The sequence below is a fragment of the Triturus cristatus genome, chromosome 1_1, assembly GCF_964204655.1.
Source record: "Triturus cristatus chromosome 1_1, aTriCri1.1, whole genome shotgun sequence".
Taxonomy (NCBI): domain Eukaryota; kingdom Metazoa; phylum Chordata; class Amphibia; order Caudata; family Salamandridae; genus Triturus; species Triturus cristatus.
The window spans coordinates 12,101,817-12,124,963 of record NC_140579.1 but is presented as its reverse complement, the minus strand read 5'-3'; the positions used below and the strand labels follow the sequence as shown (position 1 = coordinate 12,124,963).

Sequence of the window (23,147 nt, the reverse complement as noted above, 5' to 3'; positions counted from 1 at the left end):
CTCTCTCTGTCTCCCTCTCTCTGTCTCCCTTCCTCTGTCTCCCTTCCTCTGTCTCCGTCTCCCTCTGTCTCACTCACTCTGTGTCTCCCTCTCTCTCCGTCTCCCTCCCTCTCTCTGTCTCCCTCCCTCCGTGTCACTCCCTCCTGTCTCCCTCCCTCCTGTCTCCCTCCCTCCTGTCTCCCTCCCTCTTGTCTCCCTCCCTCTCTCTCTGTCTCCCTCCCTCCCTGTCTCACTCACCCTTTCTCACTCACTCTGTCTCCCTCTCTCTGTCTCCCTTCCTCTCCCTCTCTCCTTCCCTCTCCCTGTCTCCCGCCCTCTCCCTCTCTCTCTCCCTCTCTCTCTCTCCCTCCCTCTATCTCTTTCTCTCTCCCTCTGTCTCACTCACTGTGTTTGTCTCCCTCCCTCTCTGTCTCCCTCCCTCTGTCTCCCTCCCTCTGTCTCCCTCCCTCCCTCTCTGTCTCCCTCCCTCCCTCTCTGTCTCCCTCCCTCGATCTCCCGCCCTCCCTCTCGGTCTCCGTCCCTCTCTGTATCCCTCCCTCTCTCTCAGTCTCTCTCCCTCTGTCTCACTCACTGTGTTTGTCTCCCTCCCTCTCTGTCTCCCTCCCTCTGTCTCCCTCCCTCTGTCTCCCTCCCTCTGTCTCCCTCCCTCCCTCTCTGTCTCCCTCCCTCCCTCTCTGTCTCCCTCCCTCGGTCTCCCGCCCTCCCTCTCTGTCTCCGTCCCTCTCTGTATCCCTCCCTCTCTCTCAGTCTCTCTCCCTCTGTCTCCCTCCCTCTCCCTTCCTCTCCCTCTGTCTCCTTGTCTGTCTCCCTCTCTCTCTGTCTCTCTCCCTCTCTGTCTCCCGCTCTCTGTCTTCCCCCTCTCCCTCTCTCTCTCCCTCCCTCTGTTGCACTCTGTCTTCCTTCCGCTGTAAACTCACCCACTGCTCTCACTAGCTGCTGCCCCCCCTCACCTCACCCTGCTGTCCCTGTCACCTCACCCCACTGCTGAGACAGCTTCCCTGGAACACACACAGCCGCCGCACCCAAGTACTTCACAGGTCTTTTAAAGACCATTCACTTGTTAATGAGGCTTTGTTGAATTTCACCTCTTCTTAGCGCCCCTGCATCTCCACTCTCTCTCCGTCTCCCTCGATCTCTCTGTCTCTCTCCCTCCGTGTCACTCCCTCCTGTCTCCCTCCCTCCTGTCTTCCTCCCTCCTGTCTCCCTCCCTCTTGTCTCCCTCCCTCTCTCTCTGTCTCCCTCCCTCCCTGTCTCACTCACTCTGTCTCCCTCTCTCTGTCTCCCTTCCTCTCCCTCTCTCCTTCCCTCTCCCTGTCTCCCGCCCTCTCCCTCTCTCTCTCCCTCTCTCTCTCTCTCCCTCCCTCTATCTCTCTCTCTCTCTCCCTCTGTCTCACTCACTGTGTTTGTCTCCCTCCCTTTCTGTCTCCCTCCCTCTGTCTCCCTCCCTCTGTCTCCCTCCCTCCCTCTCTGTCTCCCTCCCTCCCTCTCTGTCTCCCTCCCTCCCTCTCTGTCTCCCTCCCTCGGTCTCCCGCCCTCCCTCTCTGTCTCCGTCCCTCTCTGTATCCCTCCCTCTCTCTCAGTCTCTCCCTCTCTGTCTCCCTCCCTCCCTCCCCCTCTGTCTCCCTCCCTCTCCCTTCCTCTCCCTCTGTCTCCTTGTCTGTTTCCCTCCCTCCCTCTGTCTCCCTCCCTCTCCCTTCCTCTCCCTCTGTCTCCTTGTCTGTCTCCCTCTCTCTCTGTCTCTCTCCCTCTCTGTCTCCCGCTCTCTGTCTTCCCCCTCTCCCTCTCTCTCTCCCTCCCTCTGTTGCACTCTGTCTTCCTTCCGCTGTAAACTCACCCACTGCTCTCACTAGCTGCTGCCCCCCCTCACCTCAGCCTGCTGTCCTCTGTCACCTCACCCCACTGCTGAGACAGCTTCCCTGGAACACACACAGCCGCCGCACCCAAGTACTTCACAGGTCTTTTAAAGACCATTCACTTGTTAATGAGGCTTTGTTGAATTTCACCTCTTCTTAGCGCCCCTGCATCTCCACTCAATCAGAGTGGAGATGCAGGGGCGCTAAGAAGAGGTGAAATACAACAAAGCCTTATTAACAAGTGAATGGTTTTTAAAAGAATCGCCCGGCCCCCATAGCTCCGCGCTGCTGCAACCGGCGATATAAAAAACACAGAGGTATGTTGCCTGCAAGGTCCGCGGGCCACCAAGGAAGGCTTGCCGGGCCGCTGGCGGCCCGCGGGCCATACTATGAGTACCCGTGCCCTAAGCCATCCTTGGCGTCTTAAAACAGCCGCACCAGCTAGTTGTCGAAAACCTGCTGTGGCTATGTCCTTAGCACAGTCTATAATTTCGGCCGCTGTGCGCTCTCCCTCAGCCAGGACCTTATGAAATTCCTGGTTATTTTCCTCCGGTATAAACTCCAGCATGGCTCCGATATCGGACCACATTTTCTGATCGTAGTGCCCCAGAATGGCTAGGCTGGTGTATTAGCAGCCCTGACAGGGACTGCGGAGATGGATGAGAATCTCTTCCCAATGGTATCCAAACTGTACTCATCCTTGTCCGGTGGAGACCTGATGGGGTGGACGGATGTTTTGATCTTCTCTGAGCCGCTTTGGAAATCACAGAGTCTGGATTGGGATGACCCATAAGGCATGCAGGGGAATCCTCGGGTGCCCTGTATTTTTATCTAATCTTGGCAGGACCGGCACTACAGTGGCCGGTGATTTCATGACTTTAAGTTCTTCCTGCCAGATATGGTCTATAAGGGGTTTGGATCTTACTGATTTCCTTGATTGTTCTTTAAAGTCATAAAGGAGACAATCGGATTGCTTGGCTATTGTGGGCAGATAAAATCTGGACGTAGCCCTTTTCATCAGATTATGAAAACCTCCAATGTCCTCTGGAGGTGAGTCAGAAGGACGACAAAGAGGAGGGGATGGTGCAGGTGTAATATAGTTGTCCCGTGCATCAGTGGGTGGAGGAGGATCATGAATTACTCCCTCTTCAAGCTCTTCTTCAGAAGAGGATGGTTCTTCTCTAGGTGGAGAAGGGATGATGGGAAGTGGCGTCAACCTAGGAGTAGCAGGAGGAGGCAGTATTGTTGTAAGCGGTGCTACAGTTGGTGCTGATGGAGGCGGCGGCACAGTAATGTATTTCTTGAGGCGAGAACCTTTTCTGTAGTCCTTGAGCATGGCCTGTAAGTCTTGTATTAAAGAAGAAGGTAATTGACCAGGCTGTTGCCTTGGTGGATCAACATAATATCTAAAATGCTGATATTGTGTAGGAGGAACTGGATAGTGGTGGTAGTACTGCTCCTCGTCATATTAGTCCTCATCCTCCTCCTGACACTTGACATTAAGTTAGGAAGGACTATGAGCAGTCCCAAACAGACCATCGTCATCCGTTTCCTCTGTGTCTAGATGGTGACTTGGGAGTAAAGGCGAAATCTTCCCTGGCGACTGGAATCCAGCAGGGATAATCTCGATGGTGTGAACTGCATTTGCAGTGACTTAGTCGACGGGAGCGGCGTTGATGGGTCTGTCGACGATGGGACCGCCGGCGAACCTGATTTTCTTGTTGGCGGCAAAATCGCCGGCTATGTCGTCGTAGAAGCTGTTGATGGTGAGCTCGTCGACGGTGGAGCCGACGGTGATGGTGTCATCAGCGCCGATGACAAACTCGTCACTGAGGTCTTCGACGGCGGTAAGGATAATGTAGACGATATCGGGGCGTTGATGCTCGCTGTCGATGCCGTAGGCTCCGTCCACGGCCTCGACAAGGAGAGTAGTGGTCATCGGCATTGATGAAGAAACAGGCTTCAAAGGTAAAACGGACGCCGACAAGGATCTGTGGCTGGATTTAAGCATGGAATGTCCTGAAGATTTCAGTTTTGCCTTAGAAGTCCCAGAATGATGTGGCAAGACTAGTTCTGAGGATACTTTAGGTTCTTTCTCCTTTTTTCGAGCTTCTTTGGTCTGATGCGAGGTTTTAGGGTGTTTCTTGACCTCCTCAGGCGACCTGGGCCTCTTATGGGATTTAGAGAAATGTCCCTCTCCTCATCAGAAGACGCTCCTTGTGTCTTCTTCAGCCACAACAAATGTCTGCCCTCTCTATCTCTAAGAGTCTTAGATGAAAAGGTGCAGCAGATTTTACATTGTTTTGCCTCATGATGAGGATATAGGCAATAGATGCAATCCTTGTGGGCATCATCAATATGAACTCTTTTTTCCCCACAGGAGTTACAAGGGTGAAATAGTCCTTTCCTACCAGACATTGTCCAGTAAGAAAAATTAGACTTATCTGAGAGAAATGTTGCAGAACTGAGCAGAGCGCAGGGAGACTCTCTTCACACATGAAGTGCGATGAAAAGCTGAGGGATTCAGCCTCTCTTGGGAAGGTTCTAGAGGGTGCTGGTTACTGATTGGTTGTATTTAAGAGTGGTCCTTTTTTAGAAAAGGAGGTAGATAGGCTATTAAAGGCATGGTTGCCTCCATGATAGCCTATGGAGGTTCTTTAATTACTGCTTTATTTATATTACCGTGGGACTACCACTTCGACAACAGGGAATGATTCAAGCATGTTAATCTATAAAAGATGCCCCAATACTGGGTAATATTGATGAAATAATCGGCCAATGGACAAGCCAGCTGGTGGTTTTCTCTGACTATTTGGGATAGAAACAGCAATTATAACATTAAGAAGTCTCCATGGCTCTTCACGTTTTTATGCTTAGTTCGACATATTTTGTTTGAAGCATGGCTTTTGCTAGTCAGAGTCCCACCAAGCATGGTGCAAGTTACCTTTGGGGGAAAGGGCTAGATGTGCATTAATAAATTGAGGCATGCAGGAGTATAAGCCCCAGGAGGGAAGGAATTACCAATGAATTGATTATTTTCAGAGAGGAACTGGTCACGGTGTGTATTGTCTGCTTTTAACATAAGTGTACGAATCACGCATAGCAGGGATCACTCTACGTCCCCCCAGACATGCGTTCTAATTGTCTCGCTATTTAATCCCCGCAACCCCACTGCCATATTGATTCTCAATGCTGCTTACCTGCCATCAAATCTGTGTTTCAGGAAATCAAAGAGGGCTTTCTGCATCATGTCTGTGACCTGCAGCGTGAAAAAAGAATATACAAGAGTATTCAGGGAGAGCAACTAGAGCAAAGAGGTTACTCACAGAGCGAAAAAGAGCGCATGTCTGGACTACAATCCTAAGTGAGCGAGTCACCGGTTTGTTTAAACTGTGCTTTTCCAGTAGAGAGGGGTGGAGCGCTGTCCTTTATCTCTTCATGAGCCTGTCTTGGATATCAATGCTGCCTGCTCTAAAGGGGTCTTATCAACGCCTCTCAAGACAGGATTAAAAGTGTTGCATCTCCCACCTCTTTCAGAAAATCTGGAGAACGGACCCACCGAGAGGAGAAGCACAGACATAAACATTAAGAAAATGATGAGACGTTTCGATTTGGCAGTCTCTGGACACTGTATGATCTAGGGCTCTTCACCTAACCACAGTCCATTTGGAGAGGTTCTGGATACATAAAAGGAAGTTGAAAGGAGAGAAGCACACTCACAGTTAGAGATTGTATAAGAGATATTAGTTGAGTTGATGTCAAAGACAAATGCATATTCTGTGAATGGCTCCTGTGCTTACCCCATACTAGCCCCTCACACAGATGGAATAGTGTGGTGAACCCATACCCTGAACTATCTTCAGCTGATTTTAGAGGGAGTTCACAAGTCACCTCACAGCCCTTCATGAGGCCCTCATGGTGGGAAGAGACGCCAAGGCAGGAGGAACGAGTGAGATTCTGGATAGCCCGCCACTGAATGTCCTACGCTGATATGACGATTCTCGGCCCGTTTCTTATCGCACAGTCCTTTGGTTAGGATTCATGGTAAAGGCAGTCGCTTTCTGATGAGGGGAAGTCCAGACGTCATCTCCTTAAGTCAATGCCTTTCAGAGAAGGCCCCATGGCAGTGTTAGGAGGAGGAAGATAGAGGTGGGCGCTCACCAACCTGCATGTTCCCAGAGTGATGACCATGGAACGGCTATGACACTCAGACTAGCTCCTTACCTCGTAGCCTTTCAGCGAGGGACCCACAAGGATGACGGGTCTCATAGATGGCACTACATCGTATGGTGGCACGTGCTCAATCTGCAAGAAAGAAATGTCAGATATGCAGTGGTATCTACATTCTGCCAAGGGGGCATCTCAAAAATAAGGACCCACCACAGAAGCCCAGAGAGGCAACGAGATGACCAATAGAGACGTGAGATGGCATAATGCAGGAGATATTTTAAACACTGCAGCAAACAGTGTGCATAAAGGAGGGTACATTCTGGGACTAGCACACCGCGCAGTGCATGCATCAGGAAGTATGTAACACTATATATGTTCTTCAAACTCAGGCTTTAGCTTAAAACACATCATATACACTACACGGTGCAACATGTGATAAGGAAAGCAAGTGCCACAGCACAATCTAAATACACAAAATACACACGACAAAGCCTACAGTACAAAGTACAGCACCATACACATACACAAATGTTGTCCACAACAAGCGTGGGTCTCAAGTCTTATGGACCCTCTTCTCCCTATTACATTATTTAAGGTTCTTGAAAGGTTATTGTAGACTCCCACCAATGGGTGTTCTGTGCAGGAACCTCCTTCGATGCAGTGGCCTGCCATGCACAGATTTCCCTGCAATCTGGACTCTCACAATAAATATGTCCAAGCAGTCCCACCTTCTGCTATACCCAGGTCAAACTTTGTGCAAAAAAGCAGGAAGCTACAGCCACCCATGGATGACCAGAGATAACCGCTGTTTGTCCATTAACATTAAAGTGAGGTGTTTTCCTGAAGTTGGGATTTCTTTCTGTATATTTCTCCCAGAAGGACTTGCTGCAGTCCCATCTCCCACTGTGTCTTACTCGAGGCAGAGAAGCTCCTGTTGCAACATGTGCTGGGAGAATAATGGTAGGGGAGGGTCATTAGATTGGGCCTTGCACATTAAAGGGAATTTTCACTAAGTTGAGGCATCACACTGACAGACGAGCAAGCGAAAGGCCCTTTCATGGTCCCTGCGAAGACTAGAAGATTTCCAGGAGGGAATTGGAGTAGGTGACAGTTTGCTGTTTGGATACACTTTGCTCCAAGGTAATGGCGGAGCAGGAATTATGACACCACTTTTCCACTGAGAAGGGGACTGATCAGTTCAGAGCTCTGTGAATCCAGGAAGGATGGTGGTTGGTGGGCGGCGACCCACGTTCAAAGACCCTTCCTTTAGTGACACAAGTAGACCAGGAATTGATGTTCTGATTTCACCTAAAGAATATTCGTCTTTTTTTGTGTTTTTACTTTCTGATCTCAAATGGTGATAAAAGACGCAGCTCTGCAACACCTGGTAAATTCAACTCTAGCAAAGTGGGAAACAAAAGGAAGTTCGTCGCCCTCAAAAACCTGGAAATACTCCGGGCCTCACAGAAGGAACTGAAGGAAGTGCTGTTGTCTAAAGACAGTCTAGGCAGGGCGACTGAAATGATGCGGTTCTACGGCTGCGGCACTTATGGATTCGCGGCACTTGCCACTTACCCATCATCCGCCGCATAAGCTGCAGATTGTAACATTTTGTTTCCGGCTGAAACGGTTCAAAAATGACTCAGCGGACGTGTCCCCGTACTGTGGAAATCCCAATGCCACGGTTCACTGGCCTTCATTCTGTTGCTTATTGCTGTATTTGGATGTTAAACTGGTAGTAATAAGGGGAACTCTTTGCCCAGACAATGTTAAATGTGTAAAAATCACAAAATAAAAAATGACAAAATGTGCCGCATCAATCCGTATAATTTAGTCACCCTGCCGCAGAATGTGGTGCTCCCCTGCCGCATAATTCCAGTGGCCCTGGTTATAGGAAGGCACGGATGCTGCAGCAGTCATTTTATGAAGCCCTGCTGGCAGGATGTGGCTCTATGGCAGGGGCCCTGACTGGCTCGTACTGGCTCTACAGTTCACACTCACTTCCTAGTCACCCATGCAATAGGTCTTTAGTGGTTGGTGTTCTTTAGGGTAGCTGCGAAAGGAGTAGTTAGTCGTTTTAAGGGTTTGCATAGTTCCTCTCAGTCGCCACTCCCAGTGTAGAACAACTCGCTGCTGCTCGTCTGTCTCTAACGTCTATTTTGTGCAGCTGGGACCTCATGTATGTCGGTATCAGAACATCTCACAAACACCACAGCATCACAGCTTGGAGACAGTGTGCAGTGGGGCCAGAAGGTGAGAGGGTCATGTGAAGGTAGGGAGAGCGGTGGAGGGGCTCACTCACCGATTTCTGCTTCTGCGGTGAGGCGGCACAAGGGAGGATAACAAGGCGCGCACGTTATTGACAGGTCACCACTGCAAACACACACACACACCTGAGACACAGTGCGTGGCTGCATGCAAGGGGGAAAGGATCTCGCAGCAGGCACCACTGTGTTCAGCCATGACACTGGCAGGTGTGTTCACAGGCGCGGTCCTTTCTATTGCCTCATCAATGTGTGACTCACGGGGTGCGCTACAAAATGAAGTTACTTACCTGCAACTCTAGCTTTGCAGATTGGTTTCTGTAACAGATTCACATGCCGTGCTTGAACTGCAACTGTAATGTGCATTGTTAGAAAGGGGATCTCTGGTTGGCTAAAGCTTGTGCCAAAGCCAGGCAGAGACCACCACTCTAGTCAGAGCAAGGGAGTTACACACTGAAGATAACCCCTGCTCACCCCCTTGGTAGCTTGGCACGAGCAGTCAGGCTTATCTCAGAGGCAATGTGTAAAGCGGTTGCGCAACACACACACACAGCAGCAACAAACTAGGCACACCACAAAAGAAACTCCACACAAGGTTATATCAAAAATAGCCTTTGTATTATCATAAAACACATTAGAAACATAATCACACATTTACATGGTGCCAACTGGCACTAGGCAATATTCACAGGGGGATTATATACAGGACCGGGCCAATCGGGCCACGGTCAGAACCCTCAGAACAGGTAAGTAAATATAAAACACAACCAGCAACTACTGGCACAATAATGACCTCAGCATTATCATATTAGCATTAGAAACCCTCCTAAGCATAAACACCGTACGCATTAGGCCTCACCCTCATAAACACCGTACGCATTAGGCCTCACCCTCATAAACACCGTACGCATTAGGCCTCACCCGCATAAACACCGTACGCATTAGGCCTCACCCTCATAAACACCGTACGCATTAGGCCTCACCCTCATGAACACCGTACGCATTAGGCCTCACCCGCATAAACACATTATGCAATAACCTCATGAGCATAAACATCATTTGAGGCATAAATCACTGAAGGCATAACATCACGCAAGAATCACATTACACCTGGACCGCATAGCCATATCTGTAGGCATAAACACAGGAAGACTTTTCCCCCATCGTTGGAGCATCCCGCAACGGCGGGTCCGCTCATGGAGAACAGCTTGACTGCCAGGTGCCCTGTGAGCACTTAAAAATCGAGAACAGCCTCAACACCCCTCACCGGGCTATGCTGGGGAAGCTTTCCTCCCGCTGGACTCCTCCGGATACTTCTGGCCGGGCTCACGGAGGCAGGGTAGGCTTCCGCCCTCCTCTACAGGGGCTTCCTCTGGCTTCCGGCTTTCCCTCTGACGTCCGCAAGGCCCTACCCACAACCAGGCAGGCCGCGGTGGTAATTTTGTTTCTCCTTCTCTCTCCTGGGCAAACGCGGGGTGAACTCCCGCTTTTAAATACAAGACTGCGGGGTGGCCTCCCGCGGTCTCAGCACACCACAGTGCGGGGTGGGCTCCCGCCACATACGCACTAATGCGGGGTAGGCTCCCGCCATACAGGAGCATAACACAGCGGGGTAGGCTCCCGCTTTGCAGGATCGAGGCATATAGCGGGGTGAGCACCCGCTCCAAGGCACATACATGCGGGCTGGGCTCCCACTCAGAGGAGCACCGGAGACGCTCCCAACAATAGCGCAAATGCGGGGTAGGCTCCGGCTCGGCTCTGGTGTAGTGTGGGGGGGGAATCCCAACACCGGGATTCCCTCGAGGCACGCTGGCAGCCCAGCGCTGCAGTTTAAAGCCCAAAATGCTCCTCTTCAGGGTAAAATAAAGTGCCCACAAGATGCTAAGTCCATCAGGGTTCAAGGGGCATAGCTGAGCCCAGGGAGGCCAGCACACAGGGCCCTCCAGGAGGGAGGCAAGCCCCCATTGCTGTTCCTCCTGGGCCCCAGCAGCAGCAAGCCCCCGCAGTCCAGAAACAGCACAAAATACAGAACAAGAGCTGAACCGTTTCATGGGGTCACAGCCCCCATACTTATACCACGAAGCTCTTTGTCTGTAGTGCAGGGCATGGGGGAACCAGATGCAACTGGTTCAGGAGAGATTTGGAGCACTTTGTTTTGCAAGCTCCTCTTCCCCTCTGTCAGGTGGGGGCTAGGTGATCAGACACCACAGGGGGCGGAGCCAGCATTGTAGAGGGCAGGCACACTCCTATTCTGAGTCAGGGGATTGCTCCTCCCACTACTCCCAGCACAGATGTCCTATTCAGCCCAGCGCTGACTCACCCTGCCCCTCCTCGAGCCCCACACACCTCCTAGCCCCTGTAACTCACAACCCAGACATGCAATTCACATCAGGCAGGCAGACACATAGCACACAGAAATGCCAACTTCTAAAAGTGTGTCGAAAGGAGTGGGGAACCCAATATACCCTTGGAGGCCTGGGCGATAAAGCAGAAAATAAGGGGGAGGTTGCCTGCAAGGGATTTTGTTTCAAAACTTAGTTTAAAGGTTATATCTAGAACAATACTTTTGTGTTCAACCCTGATTAGTGATGAACTAATGATTAATCAAATATTGAGAAGGGAATACATTTTTGAGGCGCACAATTGTCTCAAATGCATGAATTGGGTAACACGGGGCAGACTTTTCTTCAAAAAAACATATATTTAATATATAAACAAATAAGAAAAAGGGAAATACAATTAGAATCAACCAAACATAGTTCTAGAGGTATCACAAATTTACGTGCAAAGAAACTATGAAAACATCCATTCCCTGGATTAACTAAGGAAAACGATATGACAGATCAGAAAACGATTCCTTTAGGTCAACAAATGTGTGAGGAAATGGACGTTGCAGTCGACGTTTCGGTCTGTGTTGGCGATGAGACCGTCAGACCATCTTCAGGACGTTGGGTTGATTTTGAAACCAAAAAGTATATCCCTATACAATTTCTTTATAAGGAGATGGATTCTGAAGCATCAAGATACATCGACGCGTGCACCATCTGATTTAGAGGATATGATCAGTTTAGGTGTGCTTAGTTCATTGGTCCATACAAGCGGCAGCTAATGTCTACGGCAGCTTTAACTGGTATGATTTTAACTCCTGATCAGTCTTGACCCTGTGCCTCATGGGAACAGTCCAGCCCGAACTGCCAAGCCAAGACTTCCCTGGACCGGAATCAAGTTTCACCCCTCTTCAGCCAGGATAGCTTGACTCCAGTGGCGTAGTGAGCACGGGACCCACGTCTGGGCATACCCTTCCTACATAGGGCGAACAGCAAAACACACAAGATGATGGACGGAATGTTGCACATTGGCAAAACATTCACCCCCATTCACAGATCTGGGTTTAATCCATCGTTATTTTGCTCACCATGCCACCCCAGTTCAGACATGGCCATATGCAAATCAGTCTTGACCCTTTGCCTCATGGGAACAGTCCAGCCCGAACTTTCAAGCCATGTCTTCCCTGGACCGGAGCAGTGTGTGTCATGTGGTTTACCGGGAGATTTAAGGGTGCGGGAGAGTCTGAGGTTCCTGAAACTTAAAAAATAAAAAAACATTAATTAAACAAAAACCGGCGCGGCGGAAACATAAACAAAAGTACACAGCGTGAGCTGCAGTCCAGCTGCCATGACAAAAAAAAAGTCCTCACCCTCTAATTAAAGGAGATAGTAACACGCCGCAAGTAAAGCATCCAGTCCCGGTGGGCAGGGCTAAAAGCAGACAGAGCAGCAACAAGGAGGGATTAAAAACCCTCCTTCACAATAGAAAGGCTGATTTTAGCATAAGCTATGATGCAAGCCAATGGAAAGAAGGGGCGGGGCTTCAAGTACCCTTCGGAATCTGTATTGATTCCAAGAGGCCCTCGCATGGCAAGTGCAGCGCATGCACGCTGCTAACACCAGGCGAGACCTAAAAAAGGGATAAAAAAAAACCTGTGTGCATCAGCAAAGGAGGTGTGGGTAAGCAAAGCCAGAGTGATCACAACAAACCACAAAGTCCTTTCTGTTGCACCCTCAAAATCTTTTTGAGCTACTTCTACTGTGGGGTTGCAGGGTGCAGTATGAATGAATCTATAGCAGATAAGCAGCATACACGTAAATCTTTTACTACACGTATCTGCTATAGATTTTTGTAACAAACTTTATTGAGCCTTAGTCAGAGTACATTACATTGTACCAAATATTCATGGCATTTTCCCTTTTTTGTCTATCAATATCCCATCTTTCTCCGTAATTAAGGTTACAGACTTCAATCGTTTTATCCAACATTTACACAACATAAAAATTATAATGCAAATAAATGAAACATGTGGAATCATCCATATTAATTACTAATGTCTCCAAGGTACCTTATCACGTATTTGTACTTTTAGTCCCTAAACTGAATTAACTACCCCCTCCCTCTCCCTCCCCCCTTCCTGGTCTGTTAGTGTTCTTCCATCTATTCCACCTCGTAACTTTGAGATATCACTGATTCCAACCTAAACCTCTGGTGTACTAGGGGCCGTTCCACATAGTTTGTTCTAGTTGTCGCTGGTTATGTGGTAATTGGTGAAGTTGATCAGGAGATTGGGTCAAGAAATGTAAGTGGGATATCCAATTGTGTGAGTCCCTCTAACATATTTTTTTTTAATTTCAAATATTTTTTATTGAAGAAACAAAAACAATACAAAAACTCTTCCGTGCACCAAGATCAGTACAGTCATGTCATATGTACAAATACAAAAAATGAAAATGAATGACAAAACAGTAAATAAAGAATAAAACCCCAATCCAGCTCGCATCATCAAATACCAATACAGTCTATTACATTGCTTCATGTGTGGCGCGCAACCCCCGGGACTCGTTGGATCAAACACGCCGCACCCAACCACAACCCCACTCAGAGGGAACAAGCAAAATATACCTCTCAGGGTGGGTCATAATGAAAGGAGGATGCATCCAATGACCTCCAGAGCTTTTTGTTTGAGGGGCTCCAGGTAGAAGCTTGAAGCACCGGATTACTTGACCCCCTCAGGAAAGACAACCACTCCTGCCAGATTTTAAAGCTCACTTCAGACGCATTTTTCCATTTGCAAAGAATCACTTTACATGCCATTGTTAACATTAAGTCCATCAATTGGCGATCTTGGTCAGTTGTTATTTGTGGATCCAGTGCCCCCAGAATGACATAAACAAATTCCTGTACAGGTTTTATCTTAAAGACATGGGAAATGCAATCAAATACTCTCCCCCAATAAACCTTTAATGAAGAACAGGAGAAAAGCATATGCGCAAGATCCCCGGTACCTAGCTGACAATTCCAGCACACAGGCGAATCTCTCAATTTACATCTGAACAGCCTGTCGGGAGTCCAATAGGCCCTGTTGAGAAGCATATACTTCGTCTGAAATAGAATGGGTGAGACTTTATGTGTAAGGGCTAACTTATGAATCACCTCCCAGTCAAAGGATATGCCTGATAGATTTGGCTCCGCTTCCCATACGCTTTCCACTCTTTTGTGTTTTTTCATGGGTAGGGGCAACAACAATTTATATACTTTCGACACAAAGTGACCATCGTGTATTAGTCGTGGGATCTGCTGTATAAGCCAAGGGACATACGGAGAGAAGCTGTTTGCTGTCAGAATCGATTTAAGCTTAAGAAAATCATAGAAATCCATCGGACTAAGATCATGCCTGCTCTGTAAGGTCGAGAATGGCAGAGGGGCCCCATCCTCATACAAGTCCTTCACTAAGTTAATGCCCTTCTTGGACCATGACTCCCAAAATATAGTACTACCCTTAATCTTAAGATGTGCATTCCTCCACAGGGACATATACGAGGACCTGGCGACTGTCAGGTTTGTTCTATGTGTTTGATCGAGTCTAAGTAAGGCCCTTCTAGTATTAAGCATGATGTACTTAGAGTGAGGAAGGTGTGACAGGTTCATCGTAAGGAGGGCCTCCAAAGGCGCGTGATCTACCAAAGACTCCTCTATATTTATCCATAATGGTGTGTAAGTAGGGGATTTCAACAGCCACTGTGCGCCCTGTTTGCACAGAAACGCCGTCTGATAGCTCCTGAAGGAGGGGAGACCGAGTCCGCCTTTATCCTTTGCTAATTGTAACTTCTTCAGAGAGACTCTGGCCTTCTTACCCTGCCACAAAAAATTCCCAAACACCTGATCCACCTTAGTAAGAAAAGCATTAGAGAACGTCATAGGGAGCATGCTTGCCAAATAATTGACCAACGGAGTCGACATCATTTTAAGCGTCTCTGCTCTACCCCACCAAGAGAGAAACTTCGGTGACCAACCATCAAGCAGTGTAGAAATCTTTTTCAAGGTCAAGTCTTCATTTACTTTCAGCGTGGAAATCAGGTCCTTGTCAAAATCCAGCCCAAGATACTTAAAGCACTGAGGTTGCCACGTAAGCCCGGAATCTCCAATAATCCCCTTATCCCCAACACTGTTCAAAAGTTTGACCTCCGTTTTATCTTTGTTAAGTTTGTATCCAGATACTCTGGAAAAATCTTCAATGTCAGCCATGAGGGCCGGAATTGCTTCGTCCGCTCTTTCCGACATTATCAGGACATCATCCGCATAGGCCGTTAGTTTTATAGTGCAGTCACCAAATGGTATACCGGCTATATTCGGATCATGCCGTATATGGTATAAGAACGGTTCAATCGCCAACAGAAAGAGTGAAGGAGACAGGGGGCAACCCTGTCTCGTACCTTGTTTTAAGTGGAAGGGAGAGGAAAAGGATCCACCAGCCCTAACACGTGCAGACGGGCAACAGTAGAGGGACATTACCAGTTTAGTGAATGACTCTCCTAGATTGAACTTACAGAGAACAGCTCGCAGAAAGGACCAATCCACCTTATCGAATGCCTTTTCAGCATCCAGTGTTATCGCTGCAGTCGGCGTGTCTAAGAGTTTCGCCTTTTCTAATACATGCGCCAGAATTCTTGTGTTGTCACTGGACAGACGGTTCTTAAGGAATCCAGCTTGAGATGGGTGGATCAGCTTCGGAAGAACCCCCTGCAGGCGAGCAGAAAGTATCATGGCCAGGAGTTTGCAGTCAATATTAATCAATGAGATCGGTCTATAATTTTTCGGTAGCGAGGGGTCTTTCCCATCTTTAGGAAGTACAGCAATTATGGCCTCAGCCAAAGTACCTCTCACTTCACCAGATTCATTAATACCTTTGAATAGTTGGAGGAGGGGGCCAACCAAAAGGGAGGGGAAAGTTTTATAAAATTTTGCCGTAAATCCGTCAGGGCCAGGGGCTTTCCCAACCTTTAAACGTTTAATCGCAGCCTCTATTTCTACAGAGCTAATTGGACCATTCAGATTGATCCGATCCTCCTCCGAGAGCTGTGGGAGATCACACGCATCTAAGTATTCCTTAATTTTAGGTTCCTCTACCGCCTCATTTTTTGCGTAGAGGTCCTCATAAAAAACTCTGAACACCTCCGTTATTTTATCAGGATCCGAGTACGAGTGCCCAGAAGCATCCTTAATGACACTAATCGAGTTCTTCTGGACCTTAAACTTCAAGTATGAGGCGAGGGACTTACCTGCCTTATTAGACTCACAAAGCTTAAATCTCCTGCCCTTGTCGAGCCAAACTCCCGCCCTCTCACTAACTATTTTATTGTACTCATATTTTTTATTCGCCAATGCAGCAAGAGACATCTCATCCCTATCTTTTAGATGTTTGATCTCTAAGTTCCTAATGTCCATCTCCAAAGCCTCCAACTTCTCATTGTAAGATTTATTCATTTCTGACCTAAGTTTGATACACACTCCCCTTATAGTACTTTTTAGAGCCTCCCACCTAATGAGATCGGACGTGTCCCCTTGTTTGTTAATCTGAAGATATGATGTTATAGCCTCCTCTACTGTGGCCCGGTGCTTATCACTAACTAGGATTTCATCATTCAGCCTCCAAGCTGTCTGACGAGAGGATGGTTCAACATTAGTGAGTGTTAAGGAAATGCATGAATGATCCGATAATACCCTGGGCTCAATGGTTGTGGAGTCCAATCTAGGAACGCCATTTTGTGTGATAAAGAGGAAGTCAATCCGTGAGTATGAGTCGTGTGGTGGAGAATAGAAAGTATAATCTCTCTCCGTGGGGTTCTGGAGTCTCCATGTGTCTATCAAATGGAAACGCTTACACATACTACTAAGAAAAGCTTTATGGGCTTTCGTAGATTTAAAGACACAGCGTGAATCCCTATCCAAAATTGCATCTAAAGGGAGATTAAAATCCCCAGCTACTATGTGCAACGCAGTATCCGGAATAGTTTCAAGGTGTTTATTTAGTTTGTCCCAAAATACCAGATCGCTAGTATTGGGTGCGTACACGCTGGTGACATAGAACTCTGTATTATCCTTACTCATCTTGGCCGTGACCCATCTACCATCTGCACTAACTTCAGACGACAAGACCTCCACCTTCGATTTCTTTGCAACAAGTATCAGGACACCATTCTTTTTATTTACAGCCTCTGCACCCACCACCTCATTATAGAATTTATTTCTCATGTGGTAAAACTGCTTTGCCTCAAGCTTCGTCTCCTGGAGCAAGACGATATCACCCTTCAGTCTTTTAACATAATCTAATATCTTCTGTCTCTTCACAGGCTGGTTCAGGCCCTTAACGTTAAGCGACAGTACCTTTAGTCTGTCTAAATTACATGCTCCCCCCGGCGAGCCAAATGAGCTATTTATCATCAGGAGGTTGCAACAACATCACAACAAACACATATTTCACGGTGTAATCGTATTTAAATCCGCAGTAACGCCCAGTACCCCCCACACCCACAAGAAGCAAAAAGATGAGGACCATGCAGGCCGGAGTAAACAACAATAAAAGTAAAAAACAAAGAACACATACCCCTACCCAACAAACCCCCTGCCCCCCACCCTTCCCACCCCCACTGAACGAGATAGACATGGTGACTGGAAGGAGAATGCGTCGGAACTCCCCCGTGCATACCTTATACTGAGAGAAAGCACCATGGACCTGAGGAACTATCCCCCTTAGATTAAGGCCTGATACAACCCATTAGGCAACAACACCCCCCCACCAGCATAACCCACTTGCACCTCATCAATCAATCCGGACCAGTAGTTTAAACTCCCCGACAATCCCTACCAACCCCCATAATAAACCTATAAAACACTATGCATGACCGTTAACTATTTTGGCCCAGTAAACTGAAACTCCTCTATACAGAAGGCAATAATTCTAAGACATCACACATGGCTAGATATCCTGTGCATCATCCACTGCGTACTGCCAATAACACTGTTTTGGAGAAAGCCCGGAGACAGGAAATATGCCCTAGGCAGCCTGCCCCCCAGACAGCATTAGAACGCACAAAGCTATGTTCACCCATATCCTGAGGCTGAGGCCTGTGCCGCCGTCCCCAATGATGCACTTGTGTCCATGTCCTGATCGTCCGGGCCCTCCAGCATGCGTTTCAGTTTCAAAGGATCAGAGAAGAAATGAGGGGACCCGTGGATCAAAACACGGTACTTTGCAGGGCCAGCGAACCCATATTGAAAGCCCCTTTTCTTTAGCATTGGTCGCAGCGCCAAGAACGCTTTCCTAAGCTCCACCGTCTCTTTACTGTAGTCCTGCGAAATGTACACCTTGGCCGATTTCCATAAAATATGATTGTTTTTCCTCATGAAACCAAGAATCTGTTCCACGTGTTGATAACGTAACGGCTTGCACACAATTGCTCTGGGCCCTTTCTGGTTTTTATTTATCTGGCCTGGTACTCTATGAGCCCTATCGAACTCCAGTGGATGGTGGAAGGACAGATTAGTAGCCTGGGAGAACCAAGACTCCAGGAAAGCCCCGCAACTAGCATGCTGATCCTCCGACCCCTCCGGAAGGCCAAAAATGCGTAGGTTCCCCCGTCTGTTCCTGTCCTCCAACTCCGCCAGTTTCCGCATAGTGTGATCCGATGAAATGCATAAGCGGGTGATGGCTGCACACGACTTTACTTCGAGATCCTCAAGCCTGCTGATCCTCGACTCTGCCTCCACCAATTTTGCATTGGTTTCACGAATATCCTGCCTGATAGCCGCCACCTCATCTTTAGTAGCCTTAGCCAGATCCCTAACTTCCTCCAGCTTATTGAGAATCAGATCCGTCGAATCGGGATTACCTTTCGCCCCTTTGCTGGGTGGACTAGGATTTGATTGGTCAGATTTGAGCCTCTTCGTGCTCTTCATCGATTCTTTGCTATCCGCCATGGTAGACCGTCGAGAAGACACCTCTGCCAGATAGAAAGTCTCAAATTACATCAACCTGCTCCAGTGGAGTGACTCTTGATAGCCGTTCACTCTGGCGTCTGAAATGGCGTCTTCCCGTCTTCTAGCAATGTGATTGGAGGAACTCAGAACATGGCGCTGATCACAACATGGAGACCAGTGTAGATGGACAGGAAATGGCCGCACCCCCACATATCGGGACCATGGTGCCAGGCAAAAGATCGCAGGTGAGATCACCCAGTGGCCAGGAAGTCATGCAGGCTCAGAGCAACCCAGTCACGGACAAGAAGTAGCGCTCCGGATTCACCCAGTAGGCCTAGCTCCACCCTGGAGGGAGCCGTGTATTCCATGCGCTCCACCACAGTGACATACACGCCATAATCATATTTACACAGGCCGTACTGAAGGTAGTAGAATCGGTCTCACAACTCCACAGCCCACATCCTCAGGGTAGGCACACATCCCTCGCGGAACGCAGATAGCTCGAAATACTCAAGCGCCCCACAGACTCTACAACAGAAGCACGAGGGCTCTCCTTTCATGTCGCGGTATCCGCCATTTTGTCACTGCGACATACATCAACGACTGTTCATCGGGCTGCGCAGCTCCTCCGTTTCACCATAAGTGCGCTCCAGCACCTACACCAGCTGAGATCCGATAGCCTTCACACTTGACCTCGCTCCACTTCGGCGACCGCCAGCCGCCGAAACCTCTCCCGTCACGCGGTCCCGTAGTCTGCCGAAGTCCTCACAGGCATCGATCGGATCGCTTAAGGCCGTGGCCGAGCCGCTTCCCAGCAGCAGAACGGCTCCAAATTTCTCCTCTCAGGCCTCCTCACCTTCCGATCACATCTTCCGCCCTCCGTTGTTGGAGAGGAGCGGTGAGGCCCGTTCCTCAGCCCTCATTCGTGTGTCGCACGGGCAGCAAGAATCACCGAGCCGCCATCTCCTTCGGCGTCCAAACCACGCCCGTCCCTCTAACATATTGTCCAATTCCATGGAGATGGGATGTTTCCTCAACCCTCTCGCCTCTTCTCGTCTAAGTGCTGCGCTTTCAGCGCTGCCCCATCTAATTACCTCCTCTCTCCATATATGTAGTGGGGGGCTCCTCGGGGACTTCCATCTCATAGTAATTGCTCTGATCGCCAATATAAGCGCTAGATCTAGGAAACGCAGGTGAACTTTCTGGGCTTCTGCCCATTTTCCACGAAGGGCCATAAGGCAAATGGAGGCCTGTGCTCGGATGCCTGTATAGAGCCACTTAACTAGGTGTCCACCCCTCCCCATGTAATAAAGCAGGTGTACCAAGTTATCTTGTGGGAGCTTGCTACGTTGAGGTGCCCATGTCGTCCTGATGTAATGCGCTATCGTTGCATGTAGCAAGAAAAGGCGGTCAGGAGCCCCGGTGTTCCTCACGAATGTAGCATGATCTAGGAGTACACCATTTCCGAAGAAGGAACCCACCTCCGTCACTCCTGCAGCTATCCAATCCTGCAACCGAGTCATCGTAAGTTTACCACCCATTACTGGCAGCCCCAGTAGTGGGATATTGGTCGCGTAGGGGATCGTGGTTGAGGTGTACTGCAGGGCCTTTTTCCAGCACTGTAGTGCCGTCTTTAATAGTGGTGGGCTGTCTGAGGGTAGTTTCATTTTTGGGAGCAGCATATTGTGCAGAGTACCCCTTTCCAGATCTTGTGCATCACAGCCTATTGTAGATTTGTGCCTGCCGTCCAGAAAGACAGCCATTGTAATTGGGATGCATAGTAGTATGCTCGGAAATCAGGGACTCCCAGCCCTCCCATATTTGATGCCAATTGTAATTTCTTGAGGCTTACTCTGCGCCTGCCACTGCCCCATATAAGTTCCAGCAAGAGTGTGTCTAGGATGCGAAATGTGGACTGAGGCACCATCAGGGGCAAATTAACAAAGAAGTATAACAGACGGGGACGCATCACCATCTTGGAGATGGCTATCCTCCCCATCAAGGACAGCGGCAGGGATGTCCAGAAGGAAATGCTGGGGGCGCAGTGAAGCAATGGCTTTCATTAAGTTACCTTCTAATTGGATCCAAAGGGGTCCTGTACACGTGGATACCCAGATACTTAAATGTTGCTACAGATATCTGATAGGTACCGAATTGGATTATGTCTGGGCGTAGACCCTCTTGGAAATAAAAGGCATGTGACTTCCCTGCATTAATTGCCAACCCTGATATGGCCTCAAAAGCGGAGAAGACATCGGGGAGTGGGCCCGCCTCGCCCTCCAAGTCTCGCAAATATATGAGGATGTCGTCTGCATATATCGAAATAAGATCTGTGGTATCCTGTAGTGGTATCCCCAAAGCCTCAGACGAGTGCCTCAAAGCTATGGCCAGTGGTTCCAGTGCAAGTACAAACAGGAGAGGGGAAAGCGGGCACCCCTGCCTAGTACCTCTGTGTACCACGTATTCTGGGGAGATATACCTTCCAGTGCGTGCCCTTGCAGTGGATTCAGTATATAGCAGGTGTACCCACCGCAGAAAATCCGGGGGGAGGCCAAAACGCAGTAGGGCTGCAAACATGTACTCCCATGTTAGGGAGTCAAATGCCTGACGTAGATCTAACACTAGACATCCCGCCCTGATGTATTCACTGGGAATGGCCCTCATTATGCGGTGAAGTCTCCTAGTATTGAGTGAGATGCTACATGCAGGAAGAAACACGCATTGGTCACGGTGTATAAGGGTGGGGAGAGCAGGTACCAGGCGGTTGGCAAGGACCTTACTAAGGATTTTATATTCGGTAGCCAGTAAAGACAGCAGTCTGTAGTTGGACATCTCAGTGCTGTCCCACCCTGGCTTGGGGAGTGACACCAACATAGCTTGCATCGTGGATTGCGGTAGTTTACTGGCTACCCAGGCCGTTTTATATAGCTCCTCTAGTTTAGGTACTAAGACATCTGAGTATGTCTAATAAAATTCAACGGGCAGGCCTGGGGCTTTATTACGGTTAAGGCCTTTGATTGCTGCTCTTATTTCATGTTGGGTGATGGGTCCCAAAAGATCCTTCCGTGCAGCCTCCGTGATCTTGGGGAACTGCAGTCTGTCTAAAAAGGCATCTATTAGGCCATCGTCCGTATTCGCTGGTGCCGCATATAGGGTGCGGAGATAATTACAGAATGCTTCATTAATCTCTATTTGGGTGTGGATCAGACCCTTCAGTGGTGAACGGATGCAGGTGACTAGAGGCGTTTCTAGGTTATCCCTCAGTAACCGAGCTAGCAATGTACCCGATTTGTCTGCGTCTGTGTGTTTCAGTTATGTGTACGCCGGGTAGTCCATAAGCCGAATTGTTTCCAGGGTCTCTGCGTGCCTAATATGAGCCTCTTGAAGAGATGCCCATTTGTCATCGTCCGTTACTGCGGCTGGTTCTAGCTCTGTCATCAGCGTCTCTGTATCTATAAGTCTTTTGTGTGTTTCTTGTCGCGCCCCTACAGTAGCATTAATTGCTGAGCCTCGAACCACCACTTTGAACGCGTCCCAGTCTATGAGGTTGGAGGAGGCTGTATTCCAGTTGTCTGTGAAGTAATTGCTAATGGTGTCTAGTAATGTGGTCTGAAAGGGTGTCTAGTAATGTGGTCTGAAAGGGTGTCTAGTAATGTGGTCTGAAAGGGGGCATCCTCTAGGAATTGGGGCCATAGTTTCCAGGTCGGTACAGGGGTCGGGACTCTGCCCCACGTTAAATTAATTTCCAGGGGGTTATGATCTGAGAATGTTTTGGCTAGATATGTCGATTGGTGTATTTGTGCGGCTATTGTGTGGGAGCAAAGAAATCTATCAAGCCTGGTATGAAGCTGATGGACAGGGGAGTAAAAAGAATATTCTTTGTGTGTAGGATGTAGCATTCGCCATGCGTCTATGAGTCTCCAGCCCTGCATCTAAGTACTCAAAAGTTCAGCCTGTTTGTGTGTACTAGCCCTGTGCAATGGAGGATGGGATCTGTCCAATTCTATGTCTGGGATCGTATTGCAGTCTCCCCCTAGGATCCAGGGAATGGTATCCCACTCCATCTTGGTCAAAATTCGGCACATATATACTACCTAGGATTACGGGTAGGCCATCTAGAGTGCCCCTCAGAAGTATATACCGCCCCTGATCATCTGTACGCCGGTCTATTTCTGTAAACGGGACTCCATGGCGAATCCAGATGGTCACCCCTCTAGCAAATAGTTAGTGGTATACACTGAGCCTCTCCATTTTTTCTGAGTTTTCCCTGCCTCTGCCTCCATCAGGTGGGACTCCTGCAGGAACACAATCTGCGCCCTTCTCTTAAGGAGGTAGGCGTGCACCCTGTGGCGCTTGTGCACAGCCCCTAGCCCCCGTACATTCCAGGTCAACAGGTTGTATGAGCCTAAGGTGGTTTGTTTACGAGACATATATTTGCTACGTGTGTTGTTCTCCGTGCAGTACGGAGCCCGTGAATATGTACAGACCAGGAATTCCACATGCCTTGCAAACTAAACATATATGGCACAGCCAGTAAACAATGCTGAGCCAT

At 48.7% G+C, this 23,147-nt stretch overlaps 1 protein-coding gene across 6 annotated transcripts in view; it reads right to left on the bottom strand.

The window, feature by feature from the left end:
• The window catches only part of LOC146869127 (voltage-dependent L-type calcium channel subunit beta-1-like), a 275,900-nt gene that overhangs the window by 101,237 nt on the left and 151,516 nt on the right, over nt 1–23,147 (bottom strand). For all 6 annotated transcript variants that reach the window (XM_085623828.1, XM_085624074.1, XM_085624106.1 and 3 more), the window contains 2 exons: nt 6,078–6,158; nt 5,054–5,112 (listed from right to left, as the gene is read on the bottom strand). In XM_085623828.1, coding sequence (XP_085479954.1) covers nt 5,054–5,112; nt 6,078–6,158 — 140 coding nt within the window. The remainder of the gene's footprint in view (nt 1–5,053; nt 5,113–6,077; nt 6,159–23,147) is intronic.